The sequence below is a fragment of the Clarias gariepinus genome, chromosome 14, assembly GCF_024256425.1.
Source record: "Clarias gariepinus isolate MV-2021 ecotype Netherlands chromosome 14, CGAR_prim_01v2, whole genome shotgun sequence".
Classification (NCBI taxonomy): domain Eukaryota; kingdom Metazoa; phylum Chordata; class Actinopteri; order Siluriformes; family Clariidae; genus Clarias; species Clarias gariepinus.
The window spans coordinates 20,032,185-20,055,661 of NC_071113.1; the positions used below are offsets into that span (position 1 = coordinate 20,032,185).

The 23,477-nt window shown below is 43.3% G+C and overlaps 1 protein-coding gene across 1 annotated transcript in view; it reads right to left on the bottom strand.

Moving 5' to 3' along the window:
* LOC128541304 (cadherin-18) overlaps positions 1 to 23,477 on the bottom strand; it is a 130,739-nt gene that overhangs the window by 44,277 nt on the left and 62,985 nt on the right. The window contains exons 6-7 of the mRNA XM_053511656.1: positions 10,236 to 10,423; positions 8,832 to 9,085 (exon numbers count right to left, since the gene is read on the bottom strand). Of these exons, the coding sequence (XP_053367631.1) occupies positions 8,832 to 9,085; positions 10,236 to 10,423 (442 nt within the window). The remainder of the gene's footprint in view (positions 1 to 8,831; positions 9,086 to 10,235; positions 10,424 to 23,477) is intronic.

Consider the following 23,477-nt stretch of genomic DNA (forward strand, 5'->3'; position numbering starts at 1 on the left):
TTCGGTCATATCCTGCTATATATCCCCCTTCTTCGGTCATATAGCCCCCACCCCCCTCCCCCCGTGCAGTCGAAGTACTAAAACTCGTACCCCTGTCGGAGAAGCTGGCAGCCTGGAAGCTACTGCCAGGCATATCTCCCTGGGTGTTAAAGACTGTAGAGAAAGACTACAGGATTCAGTTGGCACATTGCCCTCTGCGTCTCAATGGCGTGGTCTACACTTCCGTGATACCGGAAAAGGCGCATCTGCTGAACTCCGAACTCCAGGCGTTGCTGGAGAAGGGAGCCATAGAACAGGTTCCTCCTCCAGACATAGAGTCAGGCTACTACAGTCGTTATTTCTTGGTCCCCAAGAAAGATGGGGGGCTGCGTCCAATCTTGGATCTTAAAAAGTACAGATTCAAAATGTTAACTGTCAAAATTATTGTTTCACAAATCCAACCAGAGGATTGGTTTGTGACAATAGACTTGAAGGATACATACTTTCACATAGAAATTTTGCCACAACACAAGAAGTTCCTGAGGTTTGCTTTAGGGGGAAAAGCTTACCAGTATCCGGTTCTTCCATTTGGTCTAGCTCTGCCACCCTGCACATACACAAAATGTATGGATGCAGTCCTGACTTCCTTGCGACTCCAGGGCATCCATAATTACATAGATGACTGGCTGATTCTGGCCCAGTCTCAGCAGCTAGCGTTTCGACATCGGGATGTCGTCCTAGCTCATCTCTATTCGCTAGGATTGAGACTCAACGCTACAAAAAGCATTCTCTTTCCGGCTCAGAGGACAACATACTTGGGTGTCAGGTGGGATTCGATCACTCTACAGGCACAATTGTCTCCCGCTTGTGTCGAATCCATCCTTAGCACCCTGAAAGAAATCAGACTAGACCAGAAAGTGACTGTACATCACTTTCAAAAATGTTTAGGCCTCATGGCAGCTGCATCCACGGTGATACCTTTGGGCCTTTTGCACATAAGAGCTTTTCAGTTGTGGCTAAGAGCCAGGGGATTTCATATGAGGGCCAATCCGCGAAGGCAAATAAGGGTTACGCGCAAAGGACTTCGTACCCTTTCTATGTGGTGCAGACCCCAGTTCCTGACTTTGGGTCCCACTCTACGTCCGTCTCATCATCACAAGATGCTAACGCTTCCAGACAGACGCTTCCCTTACCGGCTGGGGTGTGGTCTTGGATAGCCATCCAGCCCAAGGGAGCTAGAGAGGCCATCTCCTTGCATGGCACATCAATTGCCTCGAAATGATGGCTCTATTTTTGGCCCTACAGCATTTCCTCCAGCAGCTGAGAGGCTACCATGTCCTAGTGCGGATAGACAACACATCAGTAGTCTCCTACATAAATCGCCAGGGCGGACTTTACTCGCGCCGCTTGAACGAGCTAGTGCATCAGGTTCTGCTCTGAGCACCGGACAAGCTCCTGTCCCACAGGGCGATTTACATTCCGGGCCACATGAATGTGGGAGCAGATTTACTGTCCAGACAAGCTGTGACACACGGGGATTGGAGACTCCACCCCAAAGTGGTCAGTTGAATCTGGGAAAGATTCTTTACAGCAGAGGTGGACCTCTTTGCCTCCCAAGTGACAGCACAATGTCCCCTCTACTACTCTCTGACTCATCCAGCTCCCCTGGGTCTGGACGCGATGGCCCATACGCGGCCCAATTTATGCCTTTATGCGTTTCCTCCAATAGCTCTGCTCCCGGGAGTCCTGGCAAGGGTCCGTCAACACGGTTTGCGCCCCTTACTGATGGCGCCCCGTTGGCTCGCCAGAGTATGGTTCTCGGATCTAATATCTCTCCTCGACGGCTCACCTTGGATAATCCGTGGTTATATAAGCCAAAATTTGGCGTGTTTGATACACACATGCTTCACACCCGGCAACACGAAAAGATATTCCCATGGCGTTTTCACGCAGCATTCCCGTACAGCAAAGTAACCTGAGACGAACTGTCCACATAATGTCTGAATATTGCAGCGGCAGAAAACATACAGTAGATGATGGTTTACAAAAAGAAAATTGAAGCACGGAATCTGTGGCTAATATGTCAGATCCTACAACAGAAACAATTACTGTTTTGTGAAATGTGTTTCCTCGCCTTCGCTTATATGAACAATAACTAACTCAAGGGAATCCCACGGGACTCTGAATCAGAAATTCAAACATTGTTCTGACCCTCCATATCACCCACTTTTGTGGTAATAAATTACTTGTGGTCTTCTAAACTTTCCATAAACGGTCTACTTCTGATCCAGAAGAATGAAGTTCATATACATTGAAATTACTACTCCCTACACCCTACTCCCTGCGCAGGAAATGTCTGATAAGGGAACTTCACTCTACAAAATTCCACCATTCAGAACACCATGCAACGTCACTTCCTCCTTGAGTTACCATGGTAACACAAGCACCTCGGATACCTGTCGCTGCTGCTGTGGAAATTTCACACTATGACATTAAATATAGAATATTTTTTAAAACAAAAACTGATACCATTAAAAAATATATAGCGTATTGAAACGTTTTATAACAAATAAATTATTCGATTAAGTTACATGATGTACGGAGATGTATTTATTTATTTATTTATTTTTACAGATTACTAGCCTATATAATACGAATGGTTTCTCAAATAAATTAAAATGTAATTTATTGTGGAGAGTATGTATGTGTGTGTGTGTGCAGAAAGTATGTGTGTGTGTGCAGAAAGTATGTGTGTGTGTGTGCAGAAAGTATGTATGTGTATGTGTGTGCGCAGAGAGTATGTATGTGTGTGCGCGGAGAGTATGTATGTGTGTGTGTGCGCGCGGAAAGTATGTATGTGTGTGTGCGCGCGGAAAGTATGTATGTGTGTGTGCGCGCGGAAAGTATGTATGTGTGTGTGTGCGTAGAAAGTATGTATGTGTGTGTATGTGCACGCATCTCATAGGTGTGTGTGTGCACATTTCATATGTAGTTGTTTGAGCAGTTAGTAGAATATATGTATGTGTGAGTGTTTCATATATGTGTATGCAAGTGTTTCATACGTGTGTGTGCATGAGTAAAGTTTGATTTAAGCCCTATACGGCGCCTTATAGTCTTTGCAACTGTGTGCTACATTTATTAATTATTGATGAGGTTGTGTGTTTAATGCCCTTGTAGCCTGATGGAAAAAGCTGCTATTCAGTCTTTTAGTACGTGCTCTAAGTGAGCGGAGTACGTTGGTGCTCATCAAAATGGCTTTTACATAGTAGCATATGTAATTATTAAATGCAGAATTTAATAGACCTCATTGGTCTGATTCACAAGGACTACAAATAATATTTCTTTATGATTATGAAAAAGTCAGTAAAACACTCTGCAGGGTTTGTCATTGGGTTTGTTGCTTAGAAACATTTAGAATAGTCTGTGAAAGGCAACTTGTTACCATTACCAGCATTTTTTAATCTTGTTCCAATGTTTCATGCCCGAAACTTTCCCCACATTACATATGAAACCGAATGATCACAAATTGGACATGTACATTGCAGCTAAGAAAGCTACTAATGGGCCACTATTGCTTAATTGTAAATAAAGATGTATGGGTAGTTATTACACTAAATGATTGTATGGGGTGTGTAAATAACATTAGGGATAAATATAGTAACCAGAGGTAGGTAGTAACGAGTTACATTCACACCGTTACATTGACTTGAGTAACTTTTTAAAAAGAAATGTACTCATATAAGTAGTTTTACTGCACCTGTAGTTTTACTGCAAAACATGTTTCACTTGCAAAATCTGCCAAAACATAAATTTTTTGGCTACTCTACCCACCTCTGATAGTAACTACTATACAAAAATAAAAAAACAAACAAAACAATTTGTTAAGCCATTGTGTATAATTAGTAAAAATACTACATATATGGAATGTAGCTGTTAAGCTAAAGAATTTCACAACATACTCTTGTGCTTGAGCAAACTGTAAAGAGATTTCCATGAAATAAATTTTATGGCAAACAGCTTTGTATAGGACGTGTTAATATATAACATTTTGAATGTGTTTTAGAGAATAAAAACCATTAAAAATATAATAGGCCATGTCATTAGGTTATTGCTGTCCCTAAAAATAGAAATACGTCACTGCACAGCTGGACCAAAACAAGCTGACAAACTGTGTTTTGAGAGAAAAATCAAGGCAATGCGAATATATAAGGTCCAATTTGCATAGAGCATGAATGGCTTTCACAACACATGCCAACCTGTCTATCTTTTTCATCTCTATTTCATTGTTTTTATTCTCTGATTGAAATTGTTCTTTTACCCAAAGGTAACCCACCAAGCACAAAACAAGCAAACTCAATGCACACAGTCCCGAGGTGAGAATCAAACCTGGAATCTGGAGGTGCAAGCCGACAGTGCTAACCACTAAGCCACTGTGACAGATGATTGAGATTGTTGGGCTTTTAAAAGTTTTCTTGGACTTTTTGAAAGTTTTAAAACATCATTTCAACCCTGTTTTTGTATAAATAATAGAAAAAAATAGTTATTTAGAATAAATTAAACAAATGTTACAAAATATTACAATTTAATGATGTCCCCCAAATGCTCCAATTGTCTTAGCCGTATATAATATTATGACTACTATTAACCAAAAATTACATTTAACCCTCAAGTAAAATTTTTTATTTTTACTTCACTGGAATTGAATAATTTTGACAGGATTGAATATTACAAGGTGGCATGGTCGTGTAGTGGTTAGCACTGTCACCTTTTTGTCGAGTGTTGAGTTTGCATGTTCTCCCCATGCTTGGTGGGTTTCCCTCCACAGTCCAAAGACATGTAGGTTAGATTGATTGGCATTCCCAAATTGCCTGTAGTGTGTGAATGAGTGTATGTGTGTGTGCCCTGTGATGGATTGGCACCTAGGTGTACCCTGCCTCATGCCCTAAGCCTCCTGGGATAGGCTCCAGGTCCCTGTGACCCTGAATACAGGATAAAGCAGTATAGACGATAAGTAAGAGTAAGTGAATATTACAAACTTTTAAGTAGCTGACCCAAATGTCTCTTGTTTCTAGAATCTTTAAACCAATAATTAATTATACATTCTCACTAATTTGGCCAACATTTTTTTAATAATATTAAAATGACAGTATAGTGTTCAAATACCACTTAAAATTGATGTGATCAGTATGCATAAGCCTCCAAATGCTTCCAAAGATGTTTCCAGAACATGTGTACAACAATACACTGGTTAAGTGTTTTATTGATCCTTAAGCATGAGAAATAACCTCAACCATCCAAAGATGCTTTGAAAAACAATTTGCTCAACATATACCATAAAAACAAAGCTAATATTCAATTAAATTCAACTTTATTTGAATAATGCTTGTAACAATTGACATGGTCGCAAAGCAGCTTTACACAATCAAAAGATTTATTTAAGTTAGTATGAAATGTGGATGAATCAAAAAGATAAGATTATCCCTGATGAGCAAGCCGAGGACGACGGCGACAGTGGCAAGGAAAAACTCCCAGACATGGTAATAGGAAGAAACCTTAAGAGGAACCAGACTCAACAGGGAACCCATCCTCATTTGGGTGAAAACGGATAGCAGGAATTGATCTGCATAATACTATGTGAGACTGGAAGTTCATTATAACAAGAGATGTGTTCAATTAAAGTCCAGTTTGTTCCTGGAGGCTCAGGTAGATATGTCTTGCACTTAGCTGCTCTGCATTCGGCAGAACAAATTCACATGGCACTTTCCCACATGCTAGCCTAGAAGAGTCATGAGATTATTCATTAGTCAGGAGTAAATATTCAAGGCAGGATGGCTGAATTAGGGCATAAAAAAGCATTGCATCCCGTAAGAGGTTTGCCAGAGTGAGTTAAACAGTACAGTGAGGCCCCGTGTCGGGCACAAAAGTCTTGGATGATATACTTTTGGCCTATTTTTTAAATGATAACAGAAGACTGCTGTGGCGACAAAATATTAAATCTTAGTGCTTAAACACTAAGATATGCAGTGGTTAGCATATTGCATGGTAAAACCTTTCATTGCCTAACTCTGTTAGACACTTGACTATATAAAAGCTGATTTTTGGCCCACTGTGGAAGGCTTACCTATTGCTTGAAGGTCTGAGATGCCACACTTATAGTTTCTAGCAGCCTAGTTGAACGTGCCAAACTCTACATACCATCCATCGAAAGATCTAATTCGTATGGCAGGGATGATTGTCTAACTGTCAGTAGTCACAACAAGGCCTTGTAGATTTGAGGAATCAGAGTGGCGCAGAGAATTGTGCCACAGTGGAACAAACAGACATATATTTCAATATAAGCCATTAACAGCTTTTGTGATTTTGTCAAGTTCAACTAGGCTGCTGGACCTAGGGTAACGGAGTACTGTGTTTCAGACAATCTGCTAAATGTCCCATGGTCATTATGGCACTGTATATTTAGCACAATCTCTCTTGTACAGTATGTGATTGGATTCTGTAAAAGGGCAAATCATATTTTTTGTGGTGTTATACTGACTTTAAAACTATACTGACTATAACTGTGACTTATTATCATACTATGCTAGAAGTATACAAAGAAACAAAGGTTCACAGTAGGGCATAGAAGGGCATTTCATGGCAACTCACTACTTTCTCATTAAATTTTGCCTTATCAAATTGAAGAGAGCCAAATGAAAAGGATGACTTGATAGAGATTAAATAAAGGCAGAGTAGTGCCTCTATGCCAACACATTGCCATGAATATATTATGGTTTAAAAGCTCCCATAATATTTTGATTTCTTATTCATGGCATGTGGGAGGGTGCATCCATTACTTTTGATTTGAAGTCAACTGATAATAGTTTAATTCTGGCATCCAGCCAGCTTACTGCACTCCTGAAACCTTCACTCCTTTACAAACCTATCAAACAAATACAATAACTAAAGATCAGCAAAAGGTAAATGTTTTTAAAAAGAGCTGTTTAAGTTTTAAGTATATATTTGTTTTCCATGCTTTGCATGTGTCTCTGCTCGTGGTGGGATGATAGTGTGTCTTTTCCTTAATGTTTTAGATCCTGCCCACTTCAGCGTGCTCCTTCCTGCAATCAGTTGGTTGCTTACTTGCGCTACCCTCGTTGATCCGGCCTCCTAACTGATGATTGGTTAAACTGGAGACCCGGAGGCCTACTAAAGCCCTTCCGACTACAGTGCTGCAGACAGTGACCTTGCTTGTTGTTTAACCCTTTATTGATGTGAATGATATATTATGTACTACCTTGTTAAGTTATGCGACTACGGTATGATTTCCCTCTTTAGTGTTGCTTGGTATTTTGATACACTTTTCTGTATATAACCATTTGCTTGTTTGGCCTTGTTTTGGATTTGTTCCTCATTGGTTTGTTTGCTCTTTTGGTTTGAAAGATATGTACAGCAAGGATGGGACATTGCTGACCTTGACTAAGGAGGTAATCGGGCAGTGGAAAGAGCACTTAGAGGAACTTCTGAACCCAACTAATCCACCCTCAGTTGCAGAGACAGAGCTGGAGGATGACAGGAGGTCGACGATGATCTCCCTGGGTGAGGTCACTTGAGGTAGTCAAATAACTCCAAGGTGGCAAAGCCCCGGGAATTGATGAGATCTCTCCGGAAAAGCTGGCTCTGTGGTCCTGAGGTCATTATCAGTCTGTGACTTGAAGCACTTGCTTAATTGGTTTGCAGCTAAATGTGTGAAACAGCAGGGATGAGGATCAGCACCTCGAAATTTGTGGCCATGGTTCTCAGCAGGAAACTGATGGATTGTCTACCCCAGAAAAGGAGCAAGTCATTACCCCAAGTTAAGGAGTTTAACTATCTTAGGGTCTTGTTTACAAGTGATGGAACATTGGAACATGAGGTTGGCCGGAGAATCGGAACAGCGGGGGCAGTATTGCAACCGCTTTCCCCACTGTTGTGATGAAAAGAGAGTTGAGTCAAAAGGCAAAGCTCTCAATCTACTGGTCGATCTTTGTTCCAACCCTCACCTATGGTCATGAGCGTTGGGTCATGACCGAAAAGACAAGACTGCGAATACAAGGGGCCGAAATGTGTTTTCTTAGTAGGGTAGCTGGCTTTTTTCTTAGAGATAGGCTCTGAAGCTTAGTCATCCGTAAGAAGCCCAAAAAGCCGCTTCCTAGGGAGGTGTTCTTGGCACGTCCAGCAGGAAGGGGCCAAGGGGGCAGACCAATGACTAGATGGAGAGGTTATATCTCTACACTAACCTGGGAACGCTAATTTAGCTGAGGTGGCTGGAAAAAGACAAGTTTGGGGTTCCCTGCTGGAGTTGCTACCCCCACAACCCAATTTTGGATAAGCGGTTGAAGATGGGTAGTTTGTTTGCCCCCTTTTGTAAATACATTTTGTATATAGTGGTTAAGTAGGAAGTCTGCGCCATATGTTTATACATTGTTTTCTCTTGTTTTTGGTTAATAAAGGGATAAGTGCACTATTTTTTTTTCTTTTAGTGTAGCTAGAGGTTTTTTTTTGTTTTTTTTTTACATTTTGGCCATGTCGACTTCTGAAGCTACCTTCTGGGGATTTGCAAGTTCACTTGCACTTGTAAATAAACATTAATTAAACGTACTTTTGCTCTCACCCCCTTCTTATTTATTTTTCACCTTTTTCTCTTCTTTTCTTTGCTGTTACAGCTCGACCGAGACTGGGGTGTAACAGAGCCAGGAAATGAAATGGAGTTTGGAGGAAAAAAAGATTAGTCAGAATTAGTAGTTGGCAGCAGTGTAACAGAAAGAAGTAACATTAAAACATGCAACAAATTGGACATATGCTTATGCCCTATACAAACTATTTTACTCTCTTACCTGATCGGGCTGTTCCTGTTGTCTGGATCCTGTGCTATAACTGATCCAACCTCCGTGCCAATTTTTGCATTCTCATAAACATCCATAATATAATAATCCATTGAGAAAATAGGTGGTTCATCCACATCCCCAACTGTTACTTTAAAAGAGGCATTATCCTTAAATGATCCCATATGGGAGAAACGAGGATCAAGGTGTGTGTTCTCTGCTGCTATATGCAGAGTGTACTGTCTCTTCTTTTCATAGTTAAGTGGCTGAAAAGACAACAAGGGAAATTAGGTTAATTGATTGTCTAATCAGAATCATCAGAGTCTGCCAATCATAAAAAAAATTACATTAAGGCTACATTTATTGCTGGTCTTTTCAATGCTATCCACTTAGTTACAAATAAAGATTCAATATACATTTTCATGTTTAGCAGTGGAACTGGCATAAAACATTGACTAGTGGCTATAGTCCTTACTTTTATTAACCTAAATATTGAGCTTTTTTTATATTAGTGCTTATGTTTATAAATACAAATCACCTATACATTATCAAGTGCCTCTTTAGCTTATGGATTGTTTATAATGCACCTCACCCATTTCTGCAGTTCAGCTACCTGAGACATAAAGTAACCTTTTGCTTTTTTGGGGTTGCTTTCTTTAAAGTTGTTTACCTAACTTTGTGTGTGTAATTTAAATATGACAACATTGTATCTAATAATCAATTTCAATTATGATCTAAATTAATGCCTCTTTAAATGTAAATTTATACAAACTTCAAGCTTTCCTAGGATGTGTTTTTTAATGGGTTTTTAGTAATATCACATTCTCATATATAGTAATTGCTACCACAAATAATTTACAAAGAGATTTGTTCACATCAAGCTTGATAAATAAGGCCCATGAGTAATTTGAACCTGAACCTTTTCTATTATAAATGGTTATTTACTTAAAGACCCTGATTTTATGCTCTGATCTGCTATGCACTTCTATTATATAAAAGCAAAGTTTTTCTTTTCTTTAGCTTAAAGTATCCTTTGAATATTTTTTTTTCAAACGCCTTCTAACTTTTGTTAACTGGTATCTGATTGGACCAAGAGACAGATTGCTTCTTGGATAAGCTCCACATTTTCTGAAGGTTGCCAGGAACCCCCGACCCTATGAGGTGATCCCTGGTATTGCATAGGACATCAGTTGAGCTATAATTTTAGGCTTCTTTCCAAAATTTACCCAGGAGGCTAACAACGTTAAATTTATAAATAAAGTGTAAGAAGAAAAATCTTTTTCTGACTGCAAACAGTCGAATACACCACTATTCAATAACACAAGTACAGTCTTACTGATATGTTTTTTTTAAATGGCTTCTAAAATTTCTGCAACACTGTATTTAAACAACACATTTTGAAAGACTGCCCAGTACCTTTTTCAGACTAATGATGCCCTCTCTTGTGTTTTTGTCTGTAGTTATTAAGAACACATTGGCTCCCTCCTGGTTAATAATACTGTATATGATTTCAGCGTTGACGCCTACGTCTTCATCTTCTGCTTTGATCTTTCCCACTGGTTTCCCCACTTGGGCAGACTCAGGCACAAACACCTGGAAGCTTTCTACAGACATAGAAGAAAAGATCTAATGAACACACAAGATCTCTTACTATAGCATGGTGGTTTAAATATAATTAACACAGAAGTGCATATTTATGAAAGCCGTATATATAAAAAAAATAAGGCTGTATAATTTTAAAGGTTGCTGATATATCTGTTTTCAAATACATAATAACTAGAAATAGTATTTCAGATTACCAATAAAATACTGTGCTATGTTCCATACATAAATCATACATGGGAAAGTTTGGGTTTATCGCTAACAGGGCCTGCATAACAAAAGTAATAATTAAAAATGTAATAAAAAACATTGGTAATAGTCTGTGCATGTGTCATGCACACTCAGAGCGCGACCGGCACTAGGACCCTGAGGTAAGGCGGTCGCGAACCAGGAAGTATAAAAAGGGTAAACAAACCACTACACTCTGCTCAGTCATTTGAGTTCGCCCATGTCGCCTCGGACCGTTTCACCGAACCGTGAGTACTCACCCTCTTGGGTTTACTTCCAGATTGAGTGTGTGTTTATAGGACGCGGGTTAGATTTGTGTCTCTCCCTTGCTCCCCATTTGTGAGAGTCCTTAGATCAAATAGCGTGATTATCCTGCCTATTCGTGTCACTCCGCGTTTGGGTTTACCATTCACGCTACAAAGGGCTAACCGCTAAAGCTACGTCTTCTGTTCTCCTCGGGTTAGTTCATGACAGAATGACTGAGCCCTCCGCGGTAAACCCAGCGGATCACGCGCGTCTTTGCGATGTGGTGGATCGGCATGCCGAGCTAATCGACAAGCTAACCGGAGATCTTGCTCGGAGCATCCAAGACGTCGCGGCCTTGCGCCGCGAGGTGGCGGAGCTTCGGCAGGAGAACGCGGATCTCCGCGCGGCTGTTGCTGGCGCGGCTAGCCGGCCCCCCGTGGCGGAGGCCGTGGCGCCGCATCAACCCCCCCCCCTCCTTCTGATGTTTTTCTCTCGCTTCCAGATAAATGGAATGGCACAGACGGGAAATGTAGTGTGTTTTTGACAGCGCTAGATCTGGTGTTTGAGTTCAATTCCACCAAATACTCCACCGATCGGCTACGCATTGCTCTTCTCGTCTCGTTGCTAACTGGGCAGGCAGCTGAGTGGGCCACGGCGGTACTGCGCTCCGACTCAGACACAGCGCACTCCTACAATGAATTCTCACGCCAACTACAGCTCACTTTTGAACATCCTGCCGGTGAGGTGGAGACCGGTACCAAACTTTATCACTTACGGCAGGGAGGGTCGTCCGTGAGTCGCTACACGGCGGATTTCCGAACCCTCGCCATCCAGACCACCTGGGGAGATGCCGCCCTCCGCACAACTTACTTCGAGGGACTGGCGTCTCGCATTAAGGATGAGCTAGCCGGACGAGAGTTGCCCGCGACCCTGGAGGGTCTTATCCAATTGGCCCTTCGGATTGACCAACGCATGCTCTCGCGCCCGAAGCCAGCTCCTCGGACCCTGCCGCCCTCCATGTCCTCGCCTACCTTCTTCACCCAGGCCCCGGCTTTCGACGCCCGATCTACCGTCACTCCTACAACCACCGGACCTGCCGGATCTCCACCTCCCGCCGTGGTTAACACAGGAGCCGGGGAACCCATGCAATTAGGACGCGCCTCCTTGACCGCTGAAGAACGGGAGCGACGATTTAAGGAGGGACTCTGTGCCTATTGTGGGTCAGCGACGCACCACCGAGCTATCTGTCCAGTTCGACCGGGAAACGGCCAGACCCGGTGAGGCAGGAGGACCACTCACCGGGTCACATCCAACTCTCCTCCACTTCGACCGATTCCTCCCGTCTCACGGTTCAAGTACACCTCCATTTTGGCCACAAACAAGTTAGGAGTACTGCGTTCATCGATTCCGGTGCCGCAGGCAACTTCATTGACTTCTCTTATGCCAAAAGATTGGGGTTAAAATTCGAGGCGTTATCCCAGCCGGTTCGGATTACCGCTGTCGACGGTCGGCCCCTCTCCACCAGTCCCATCACCACCCAGACTCGTCCCATCACCCTCGTCATCGATACACATCAGGAACAAATCAACTTTTATGTCACCCCCATCTCCTCTCCTCCAATCATCCTAGGTTTTCCGTGGCTCATCCAACATGACCCTCTTATCTCCTGGAGACAGAACCGGATTCTACAGTGGGGCGCGACCTGTACCGAACTGTGCCTACGGGCTGCGGCTGGGACGTGCTCTAGGGAGTCCGAGGCCCCCGATGTCGACGTCAACGCCATCCCCGCCGCCTATCGGGACCTGGCGGAGGTCTTCTGCAAGAGACGGGCCACTCATCTTCCTCCTCACAGACCGTACGACCTCGCAATAGACCTTCAGCCGGGAACTGTTCCACCCCGCGGCCACCTCTACTCATTGTCATCCACGGAGATGCAGGCTATGGAGGAATATGTGACCAACGCTCTCCGCCATGGTACCATCCGGCCATCCTCTTCGCCTGCTGCCGCGGGGTTCTTCTTTGTGAAGAAGAAAGGAGGCGAACTTCGCCCATGTGTTGACTATCGGGGGCTCAATAACATCACCATCAAGAATCGACATCCGTTGCCTCTTACCAACTCAGCCCTGGACGTTCTCTCTGGTGCTACCATTTTCACAAAGTTGGACCTCAGGAGCGCCTACAACTTGGTACGCATCAGAGAGGGCGATGAGTGGAAGACGGCTTTCATCACCCCTACCGGACACTATGAGAGTCTAGTGATCCCATTTGGACTGTGCAACGCCCCCGCCGCTTTCCAACATTTCATAAACGATGTCCTCCGGGACATGCTAGGCCGGTGGGCATTCGTTTACCTGGACGATATACTCATCTACTCCCGTTCTGTTGATGAACACATCCAGCACGTCAGGGCGGTTCTAAAGAGATTACTTGCCCACCAGCTGTACTGTAAGTTGGAGAAGTGCGCCTTTCACGAGCGCTCCACCACGTTCCTGGGTTTCATCATCTCGCCCCAGGGTGTGGCCATGGACCCGCAGAAACTCGAAGTTGTGCGTCATTGGCCCCTACCCAAGACCCTCAAGCAACTTCAGCGGTTTCTCGGGTTTGCGAATTTCTATCGTCGCTTTATCCGGGACTACAGTACAGTTGCCGCGCCACTGACCGCCCTGACTCGCCCATCATCTTCCCCTTTTCGACTAAACCAGACTGCCATCTCTGCCTTTAAGAAGCTCTGCTCCCTTTTTACCACTGCTCCTATCCTCCTCCACCCGGACGCCAGTAAACCATTCGTTGTAGAGGTGGACGCTTCAGATGTGGGCGCTGGAGCTGTCCTCTCTCAACGAGGTCCAGATCAGAAACTACACCCATGTAGTTTCTTCTCCAAAAAATTCGATTCCACTCAACAGCGATACGGGGTAGGGGACCGCGAGCTGTTGGCCATAAAGTGGGCTTTGGAGGAATGGCGTCACTGGCTCCAGGGCGCCAGGGACCCATTCATCATCTGGACGGACCATCAAAATCTAATCACTATCCGAAACCTCAAGCAATTAAACCCCAGACAGGCGCGGTGGGCTCTATTTTTTGAGCACTACAATTTCCATCTCTCTTACCGCCCGGGGTCTAAGAATACCAAAGCAGACGCGCTTTCTCGTCAACATGAAACTGACAGCCCCCGGGTAGACCCCGCGCCTGTCCTACCACCCTCCAAGATCATCGCACCCCTACTATTGGATCTGGAAACGAGGGTTCGCCAGGCGCAGACCACAGAGACCGAACCGGCAGGTGTGCCGCCTGGACGGCTCTATGTGCCCACCAACATGAGGTCAGAAGTACTCCAGTGGGGCCACTCCTCCCCCATCTCAGGACACCCGGGCATACGACTCACACTGCAGTTCCTCCAACGAGACTTCTGGTGGCCATCCATCGTGAAGGACGTCCGGGAGTTCGTTCAGGCGTGCCCGGTGCGCGCCAGGGCTAAGGACACCAACCAACCTACCTCCGGCGAACTCCAACCTCTCCCTGTCCCTCGCCGACCCTGGACGCACATCGCCGTCGATTTTATCACGGGCCTGCCGGCCTCCGAAGGAAAAGACACCATCATGACCATCATCGACCGGTTCTCTAAGGCCGTGCACCTGGTGGCCCTCGCCGGACTCCCATCAGCCAAAAAGACAGCGGAACTGATATTAGAGCATGTAGTCCGTCTGCATGGGTTCCCAAAGGACATCGTCTCGGACAGAGGCCCCCAGTTCACTGCCAGGTTCTGGAAGGCTTTCTGCCGTCTGATCGACTCCACCTGCAGTCTATCTTCTGGATACCACCCTCAGACTAACGGTCAGACGGAGCGGGCCAACCAACAACTAGAGCGCTATCTGAGATGCTTCATAGCAGACCGACAGCGCTCCTGGGCTCGCTACCTCATCTGGGCAGAGCTTTCACACAACCTCCACGTCTCGTCGGCCACAAAGCTCAGCCCCTTTGAGGTATGCTACGGTTTCCAACCTTCAGTGTTCAACCACCAAGAACCAGAGGTCGACGTACCGTCAGCCCAACAGTTGGTCCGCAGGTGTCGGCGGTTGTGGAACATCGCCAATCGGGCCATCCATCAAGCCAACGCCCGCTACACCACCCAGCATCGCCGCCGACACCCTCCGGGACGATTGTACCACGTAGGTGACAAAGTTTGGCTCTCCACAAGAAACCTCCGCCTTCACACTGAATCCAAGAAACTTTCACCCAGATTCATCGGTCCCTACCGCATCTCCCTTCGGATAAACCCAGTCACCTACCGGCTCCAGCTGCCTGCGGCGCTCCGAATCCACCCAGTATTCCACATCTCCCAACTCAAACCTTTCATCACATCACCCATGATTCCACCCACCCCCCCAGCTCCTCCTCCCCGGATCATTGACGGTGGTCCCGCCTACACCGTACGCCGGATCCTCGACTCGCGCCCTCGGGGTAGAGGAATCCAGTACCTGGTCGATTGGGAAGGTTACGGCCCCGAGGAACGGTCGTGGATTCCGGCTCGGTTTATCCTCGATCCTGAACTTATACGGGACTACCGTCGTCGGGTATCCTCCACCTCAGGACCGTCTGGAGCCGGTCCTGGACAGGGGGGTACTGTCATGCACACTCAGAGCGCGACCGGCACTAGGACCCTGAGGTAAGGCGGTCGCGAACCAGGAAGTATAAAAAGGGTAAACAAACCACTACACTCTGCTCAGTCATTTGAGTTCGCCCATGTCGCCTCGGACCGTTTCACCGAACCGTGAGTACTCACCCTCTTGGGTTTACTTCCAGATTGAGTGTGTGTTTATAGGACGCGGGTTAGATTTGTGTCTCTCCCTTGCTCCCCATTTGTGAGAGTCCTTAGATCAAATAGCGTGATTATCCTGCCTATTCGTGTCACTCCGCGTTTGGGTTTACCATTCACGCTACAAAGGGCTAACCGCTAAAGCTACGTCTTCTGTTCTCCTCGGGTTAGTTCATGACAGCATGTAAGAGAGAGTAACTTATTATTATGTTGTTTTAGTTGTTGTTGTTTTTATTAGTAACTGCCATAGGTAATTTTTGGATGACCTATGTCAGTCAATTTAAATAGAATATATATATATATATATATTCATCTTAAAACCACCTTGTGCCATCAGGTCTCTGGCCCCTAGAAGCATGACTTTACAAGACCTCTGGGAATGGGCTGTGGTCTCTGGCACCAAGACATTGACAGTGGATATTTTGAGTGCTGTGGGTTACTTGTTTGTCCAGGGCAACCCATGGGTGCTTGATCGGACTAAAATCAGATTATGTGAAATTGTCCGGTCTTTGGTGTGCGCGGGCTTTCGTGAGCCTTCGGTGCCCATGATTTAAAGTTTGTCCCATATGTTTCAAATTGATAATTAGTGCTGTTCAGTTTATGTGGCAGTGTTAATGTTATACCTGATAAATGGTAAGGAGAGCTGTGTGGTTAAATTGTTGGCCTACGTTTTGGAAGGACACAGCTTGAAAACCCAGCCCAACCACCAAGATGCTGGGGCTGGCCCTTGAGCAAGGCCCTCAACTGCTCAATTATATAATGACATGAATGTAAGTAATGCTGTAAATTGATTTTACTGTATATAAAATCATATTTTTCATAAAAATTATATTTTATATAAATAAATAAAAAAAGTTTTGTCTGTACCTCTTGTACTAAATAATAAACAAGGATGGACAAAACAACAAACTCTTAACTATGGGTTACAAAACTCTAAAACACACAATAAACAGACAGACAACATATACCATAATTAATATACTTGACCCAGATGTGTATTATACAAAACAGACACTGCAAAGCACAAAATATGGCTATTGCATATGGGTGAATGCATAGTCCTAAATCCTGTATTCTGTGTGAGTGTGAGCGTGTGTGGGGTTTGCAAGTTAATCTGGGAGCACAAAGAGAAAAAATGCTGTCCTGTGACACTGTCCCAAGGATAAACAAAAAGGTGTGGAAACCTATCACATCTGGACAATGTGATTTCCATGAACAAAGGCATACGGCATTGACACTATTTTAAACATCTTTAAAGTGTGCCAGTAGGGCAAAACATATTCACATATATTCACTCAGTTCCTTTTATTCCTGTGTATATGTTTGATTATTCTGCATAACTTTAAAGGTGTAATCAGCATTTACAAACCCTTTTTTAAGATAAAAGAAGGAATGAGTGGGTAAGATATGTAATGTTTGGTGTCAATCTCAAGCTGACTTTATTTCAAGAATGGTGGTGAACATGGGAAATTGGTAGCATGAACACAGCTCATGCAAAATTACTGTTTATAAAGTATTAAAAACTTAAACCGGATGGGTCACACGTGACAGCCGAAACACCGGGCTAATTTATGCACGAAAGGAGGAACCACGTGAGGCGTGGCTAAGCCCCGCAACCACATCCGATTGGATCAATCACCCGTGGGACGGACTGACCCCGAAGGGACAAAAACCCTAAGGATGTCTAGGCCAGTAGTAGAGTGGAGAAGAGAAGTTAACATCACAACTGCAACCTACAACATCTTCCAAGCAGCTCGGGCTTCCGCCGCTGCTGGCGTCATCTGCTCTTCAAGAACTCTCAACAAGACTTCGTGCCAGAACTCTAAAGTCCCGCAACGAAGTAAACCTCAGGAGAAGTTCGAGAGCGCAGCCATCGGTAACCAGGCAACCAACGCCTCACCGAAGGGCTTTCCTGACAGACGTCATCTCTACAACAGCGCACCAACCAATCAGCAACGCCGTGATTCCCTTCGCTGGAGGCGAACCCACGGATGAGAACAAAACATAACGCAAGTAAACAAACAATGCTGCATACCTTGCTGAAGTTGGTGCTCGTTTTATAACTAAACCGTAAGATTAAACCCAAGACTCTGCTCTTGTGACTTTAGTTGATCTAGTAAACAGTACTAGAATAACTTTATTCATTTTCACTTGCCAAACTGTTTGTATAGATGTGTATGTGTGTGCGTGCGTTTAAGTAGCGTAGTTTCATGTATCATAGATTAGTCAAATAAATTCTCATTTCTTTATAAAGAACTGGTGTCTTGGTCATGTATTTTAAAGTCTAAACATTTGCCTAGATCTTGTTACCTTGCTCATAATTGCTAAATACTAGACTTTGTGTCATAGCCGTTGGCCATGTGATAACCAGAACTGGTAAGATACACTAAACTGTGCTAAACGCTGGACGGGTAGTCGATAAAGTGTACATTATAATTTTGATTCAGTTAATCAAATTAACCCGAATCGTTAAAGATTCGATACAACTCTGACCCCGAGCTAAACATTACTTATTAAGGGTGAAGGATGCGTTGGCATTTTGTTTACATTAAAATGTCTACATTTATCAGTGAACAATGCAACAGTCATTCGTTGTCCTTATTATGTAAACCCTACATATTAATGATGAAGAATGTCGACAGCCATTCATTGTCATTATTACGTTAAAACCCTACAGAGGTACGACCAGGATCCTGTATAAACAGGATCTTGCACAACCAGGTCAGGAACACACTAACAAGGGAGATCAGAGTGCTTAAGAGAAGCTGCTCTAAAAAGCTGGAAGCCAGTTTTCTGCAACTACACCAACCTGAATGAGTTTCATTGTAGATTTAAAACTCTCACACCACACACCTGTCCTAACCATCTCTTTACACCACCATTAACACCTCTGGCAACCATCTCTCCTTTTCCTGCACTATTGATCTGTGAAAGGGATGTTTGTCAGATCTGGCAAAAACAAAAGAGATGGACATCTCCAGACCCAGATGGCGTTACAAGAACCTGTCTGAAATCCTGTGCTGACCAGCTGGCCTCCATCTATACACAAATCTTCAACAGATTACAAAAACTATGTAAAGTCCCTTCTTGCTTCAAATGCTCCACAATAATCCCTATTCCAAACAACCTAAAATCACAGGGCCTAATGGCTACAGATCAGTTGCCCTAAGATCTGTGGGCATGAGGTCGATTGAAATACTGGTGTTGGCTTATCTGAAGGACATCACTAAACTATTACTGGACCCCCTGCAGTTCGCTTATAGAGCAAACAGGTCTGTGGATGATGCAGGGACTACATGGGACTGCACTTCATTCTGCAATATCTGGACAACCACCACACCACCAACACTGGAATGCTCTCTCTCCCCACTGCTCTTTTCCCTCTACACAAACGACTGCACCTCTACAGACCCATCTGTTAAGCTCCTAAAAATTGCTGATGACACTACAATCATCAACCTCATCCAGGATGGTGACGAGTCTGCATATAGAATCGATGTTGAGCAGCTGGCTGTCTGGTGCAGTCACAACAACCTGGAGCTGAATATGGTTAAAACAGTGGAGATAATCATGGACTTCAGGAGAAACCCCCCTGCACTTCCCCCACTCAGCATCATGAACAGCACTGTGACAGCACTGAAGTCACTCCAGTTTATGGGCAAGACCATCTCCCAGGACCTGAAGTGAGACAATCACATTGACGCCATTGATAAAAAAGACCCATCAGAGGTTGTATTTTCCTCGCCAGCTGAAGACTCACAGGTCTACTCAGCTGTCATGGAACCTGTCCTTTGCACTTAAATAACTGTCTGGTTTGGCTCATCTACAAAATCAGACATCAGAAGAAAAGAAAGGACGGTTCGAACTGCTGAAAGGATTATCGGCGCTCTCCTGCCCACGCTGCAAGAACTGTATATATCCAAACTAAAGGAATGGGATTAGAATATCACTTTGGACCCTCCAAACTAAGCCACCCTTTCTTTGAACTTTTGCCATCTGCTACAAAGCAACGAACACCAGGACAGTCAGGCACAAGAACAGTTTTCCCCCCTAGGTTATTTACCTCATGAACAGTTAAACATTCTTCTTACTGTGCAATAAATATGTGTGAAATATTGTGTGCAATACAACTGTGTAACTTACAGTGCAATACCACTGATATTTATTTGACTTATTTGATAAAACTCCACATCCTACTCCACTTGTTAACTTTTTTTTCCCCCATGTTGTTTTGTCATGTCTGGAAGCTCTGTCAGCAAAACAAACTCCTTGTACGTGCAAACATACTTGGCAATAGCTCTTTCTGATTCTGATTCTGACAAAACCTGTAAGACCTGTTTTGTTTCAGGATAAGGGTCAGGGGACGCCCATGGTGAGCAAGAGGGCTTGGAGCATCTGATCAACGTGATTCTCAATAATATTCCTCTTTAATATTGAAACTCTGAAAGCTCTAGCCTTGATTGGTATATCATTTGATAATGGTATTTTGTGTCTTTCCATTGAAGTTCTACCTTGGATGTTGGAGGTGGTGCAAGGTGATGTAGACATTAACTTTTGTAACCCTTGTCAGTGTCCCATCCTGGCATCCTTTCTGTGGGCAAGGAGGTAAACTGTGGAAGTTCCATAACTGGAAGTAAGGCATAATAAAGTTTTGTGAGCATGAGTCACAACAGCCCTCATAGTTGAGCCTATGGTGACCTGATGTGGTGGGAAAGGATGGTATGTGTATCCTCTTTCTGTTTTTAGGCCATATTTTATTTGACCAACTCTTAAGACTCCCCTGGTAGCACTCAAGAAGTCGAGTCCTGCTACGAGTGGAAACCCCAAGTGAGTGTCCTTTATTATGTACTGTAGGTGTCGACATGGCATCCTGTCTTGTGCCACTTATAGCTAATTTTATGTGTTTTTGCCTGATGTATTTTTCCATTCGCCATAATGAACTTTTAAGGGAGTGAGTGGTGTCTAAGGGGGCTTAATTCATTCTTGAACAGAAGTTTTCCTGCCTGAGTATATACGTACTTCATGTATCCAGCACTGCATTTACCTGCTTTCCTTTCTCAGACACTGACACCAGAAAAAGCATTGTGACTGCACAGCATTGAGCTATGGAGAATCCATCCTTTATTATGTAGGTGTTGACATGGCATCCAGTCTTGTGCCACTTATAGCTAATTCTATGTGTTTTTGCCTGATGTATTTTTCCATCCGCCATAATGAACTTTTAAGGTGGTGAGTGCTGTCTAAAGGGGCTTAATTCGTTCTTGAACAGAAGTTCTCCTGTCTGAGTATATACATACTTTATGTATCCAGCACTGCATTTACCAGCTTTTCTCCCTCAGACACTGACACCAGGAAAAACATTGTGACTGCACAGGGTTGAGCTACGGAGAATCCAGCTAGGCTTTTGGAGAAACCACGATCAGTTCTCTTGTGAGCTTTCTTCTTGCTTTTCCGATTACCCACTTTCCTCCAGTAGTTCTTCGCTCCCATGCAGTCTTTCTTCACCATAAGTCCCACTTTTACAAGTTGATTTACGGTGCACAGTGTTTCTGAGAAGCCAATCACTCTGGGGAGAATATTGTTGAGGATGCCACTCACCAATTCCTCCCCTGAGATCACTGGTTTCCATTTCAGGCAGAGGGCTCTTGTCCAGGCTGTTGCACCAGCAACCTCGACTAATCTTCCACTTTGGTAAGGTAGTCTTCTGTAAGAAATGCAGCCATAAATGCCTTTTTGAAAGTTTCCTAAACCTTTACAGTGGCATTTTTTGCCTTTAACAGAGCTCATAGCAGGTCCTCGCAGTAAACTCCACACTGGGGAGTGGCCTGATCTCCAGGAAATTCTCATACATTCCCAAATGATGGGAATTCTAGGCGGATGGATGGCTACACTACACAAGTACATTAGGTGAATGTAGGTAAATATTCATTTTCTATACAGCTAATCCTGTACAAGATTATGGGGGGCCTGGAACCCCCCTAGGGATTTTGGGCATGAGAATGGTACGACCTGGACACCATGGTTGTTCCAAAACATGGCTTGATAACCCACACCTCACTGCAATTATATATTAAGTTTTTTAAAATAATATTTTTTTTTTACATAAAAAAATATGTATTGTTCCAGATCCCAAGAATGATTGATATACACTATTCATATTTTCCATAGTAGTTGGCACTGTGGCCTTGCACCTCCAGGGTTATAAATAAAAAATTAATATTAACTGGAAATTAACAAAAATTTATGTTTTGCTAAAGATTTATTCGTCAACGGCAGCACGGTGGTGTAGTGGTTAGCACTGTCACCTTGCTCCTCCAGGGTCTGAGTTTGATACCCGACCAGGCTCGATTCCCATCTCTGTGTGCATGGAGTTTACTATGGGTACTCCAGTTTCCTCCCATAGTCCAAAGATATACAGGTTAGGCTAATTGGCATTCCCAAATTGCCCGTAGTGTGTGAATGGGTGTATGTGTGTGTGTACCCTGCCTAATGCCCTAAGACCCCTGGGATAGCAACTCTGGCCCCCAGCAACTCTGAATACAGGATAAAGAAGATGAGTGAGAGAGTGAGTAATTGTCAACACTGTCACACAATAAGTTGTCAAAACAATGTCAGTTGAATTTTCTGATGGATTTGACAACGGATAGTGTTGAGAAAATTCCATGTTATGTTAGCTAATTTCTGAAATGTATGTTGGAGCCATTAATTAACTAATATGTATTTATTTTTCTTGTGCCCGGAATAAGTGATTTTTTCATATATTTTAATCAGTAGCTATTTGAAAATGTGAACCCATGTTTTGGAAAATATCTTTTTTGGGTCTAGTGGGGTTATTTTATTTCATCCAATAAAATAAAAATCATTTTAAGTAGGAATAAAAAAAGCTATTTGAGTGGATTCAGCGTATAAAATTTATCATAATCAAAATGTGAATTATTTTTTAATTTTAGAGAAAAACACAATATCATATAATGGATATAATGTTTTTTCCCAGTTCTTAAGAATAATATATATCAGTCAAAATTTGACTGGTATACACACCCCCTCCTTCATTATTTCTTCATTTTTGGACATGTACTACTTTAAATATTGTGGACTCAAGACATATAAACTATGAGAGAACACATAGAAAAACACAAAAAGTGGTAAACAAAATATTTTCTATATTTTAGATTGTCCAAATAGCTACATTTGGCCTTGATGCCAACTTGGCACACTCATGGCATACTCTCATCAGATTCACCAGGTAGTTATGGACTGTTTTTTTAATTCGTAGGTGTGCCTTGTCAAGAGTTAATTCATTATGTTTGTTGCCTTTTAAATGTGCTTTAGACCATTAGTTGTCTTGAACATGTTTATTGTAATGAACAGCTTCAGAATTAGACCCTACATAAATGCTTTTCAAATCAAGAGCAAGAGGCAGACATATTACAACATCAACTGTTTGGGGAGATCGCTTAAATCAGGCCTTTATAATCATATTGCCACAAAGAAACTATTACCTTGCAAGAACAAAAACAAACAAAAGAGACTTGCTTTGACCAAGAAAAACAAGTGACAGAGTGTTGCATTAGATCTAAATCCTGTTAAAATATTTTGGGATGAGTTGGACCAAAGAGTGAAGGAAAAGCACCTCAACATCTCAGGGAATCATAAGGGGAACAATTAAGATTGTTGTTTTTATGTTATAAAACCTATATAATATAAAACATATTCTGAGTTATTTAACACATTTTTTGTTGATTACATAATTATTATATTTATTATGT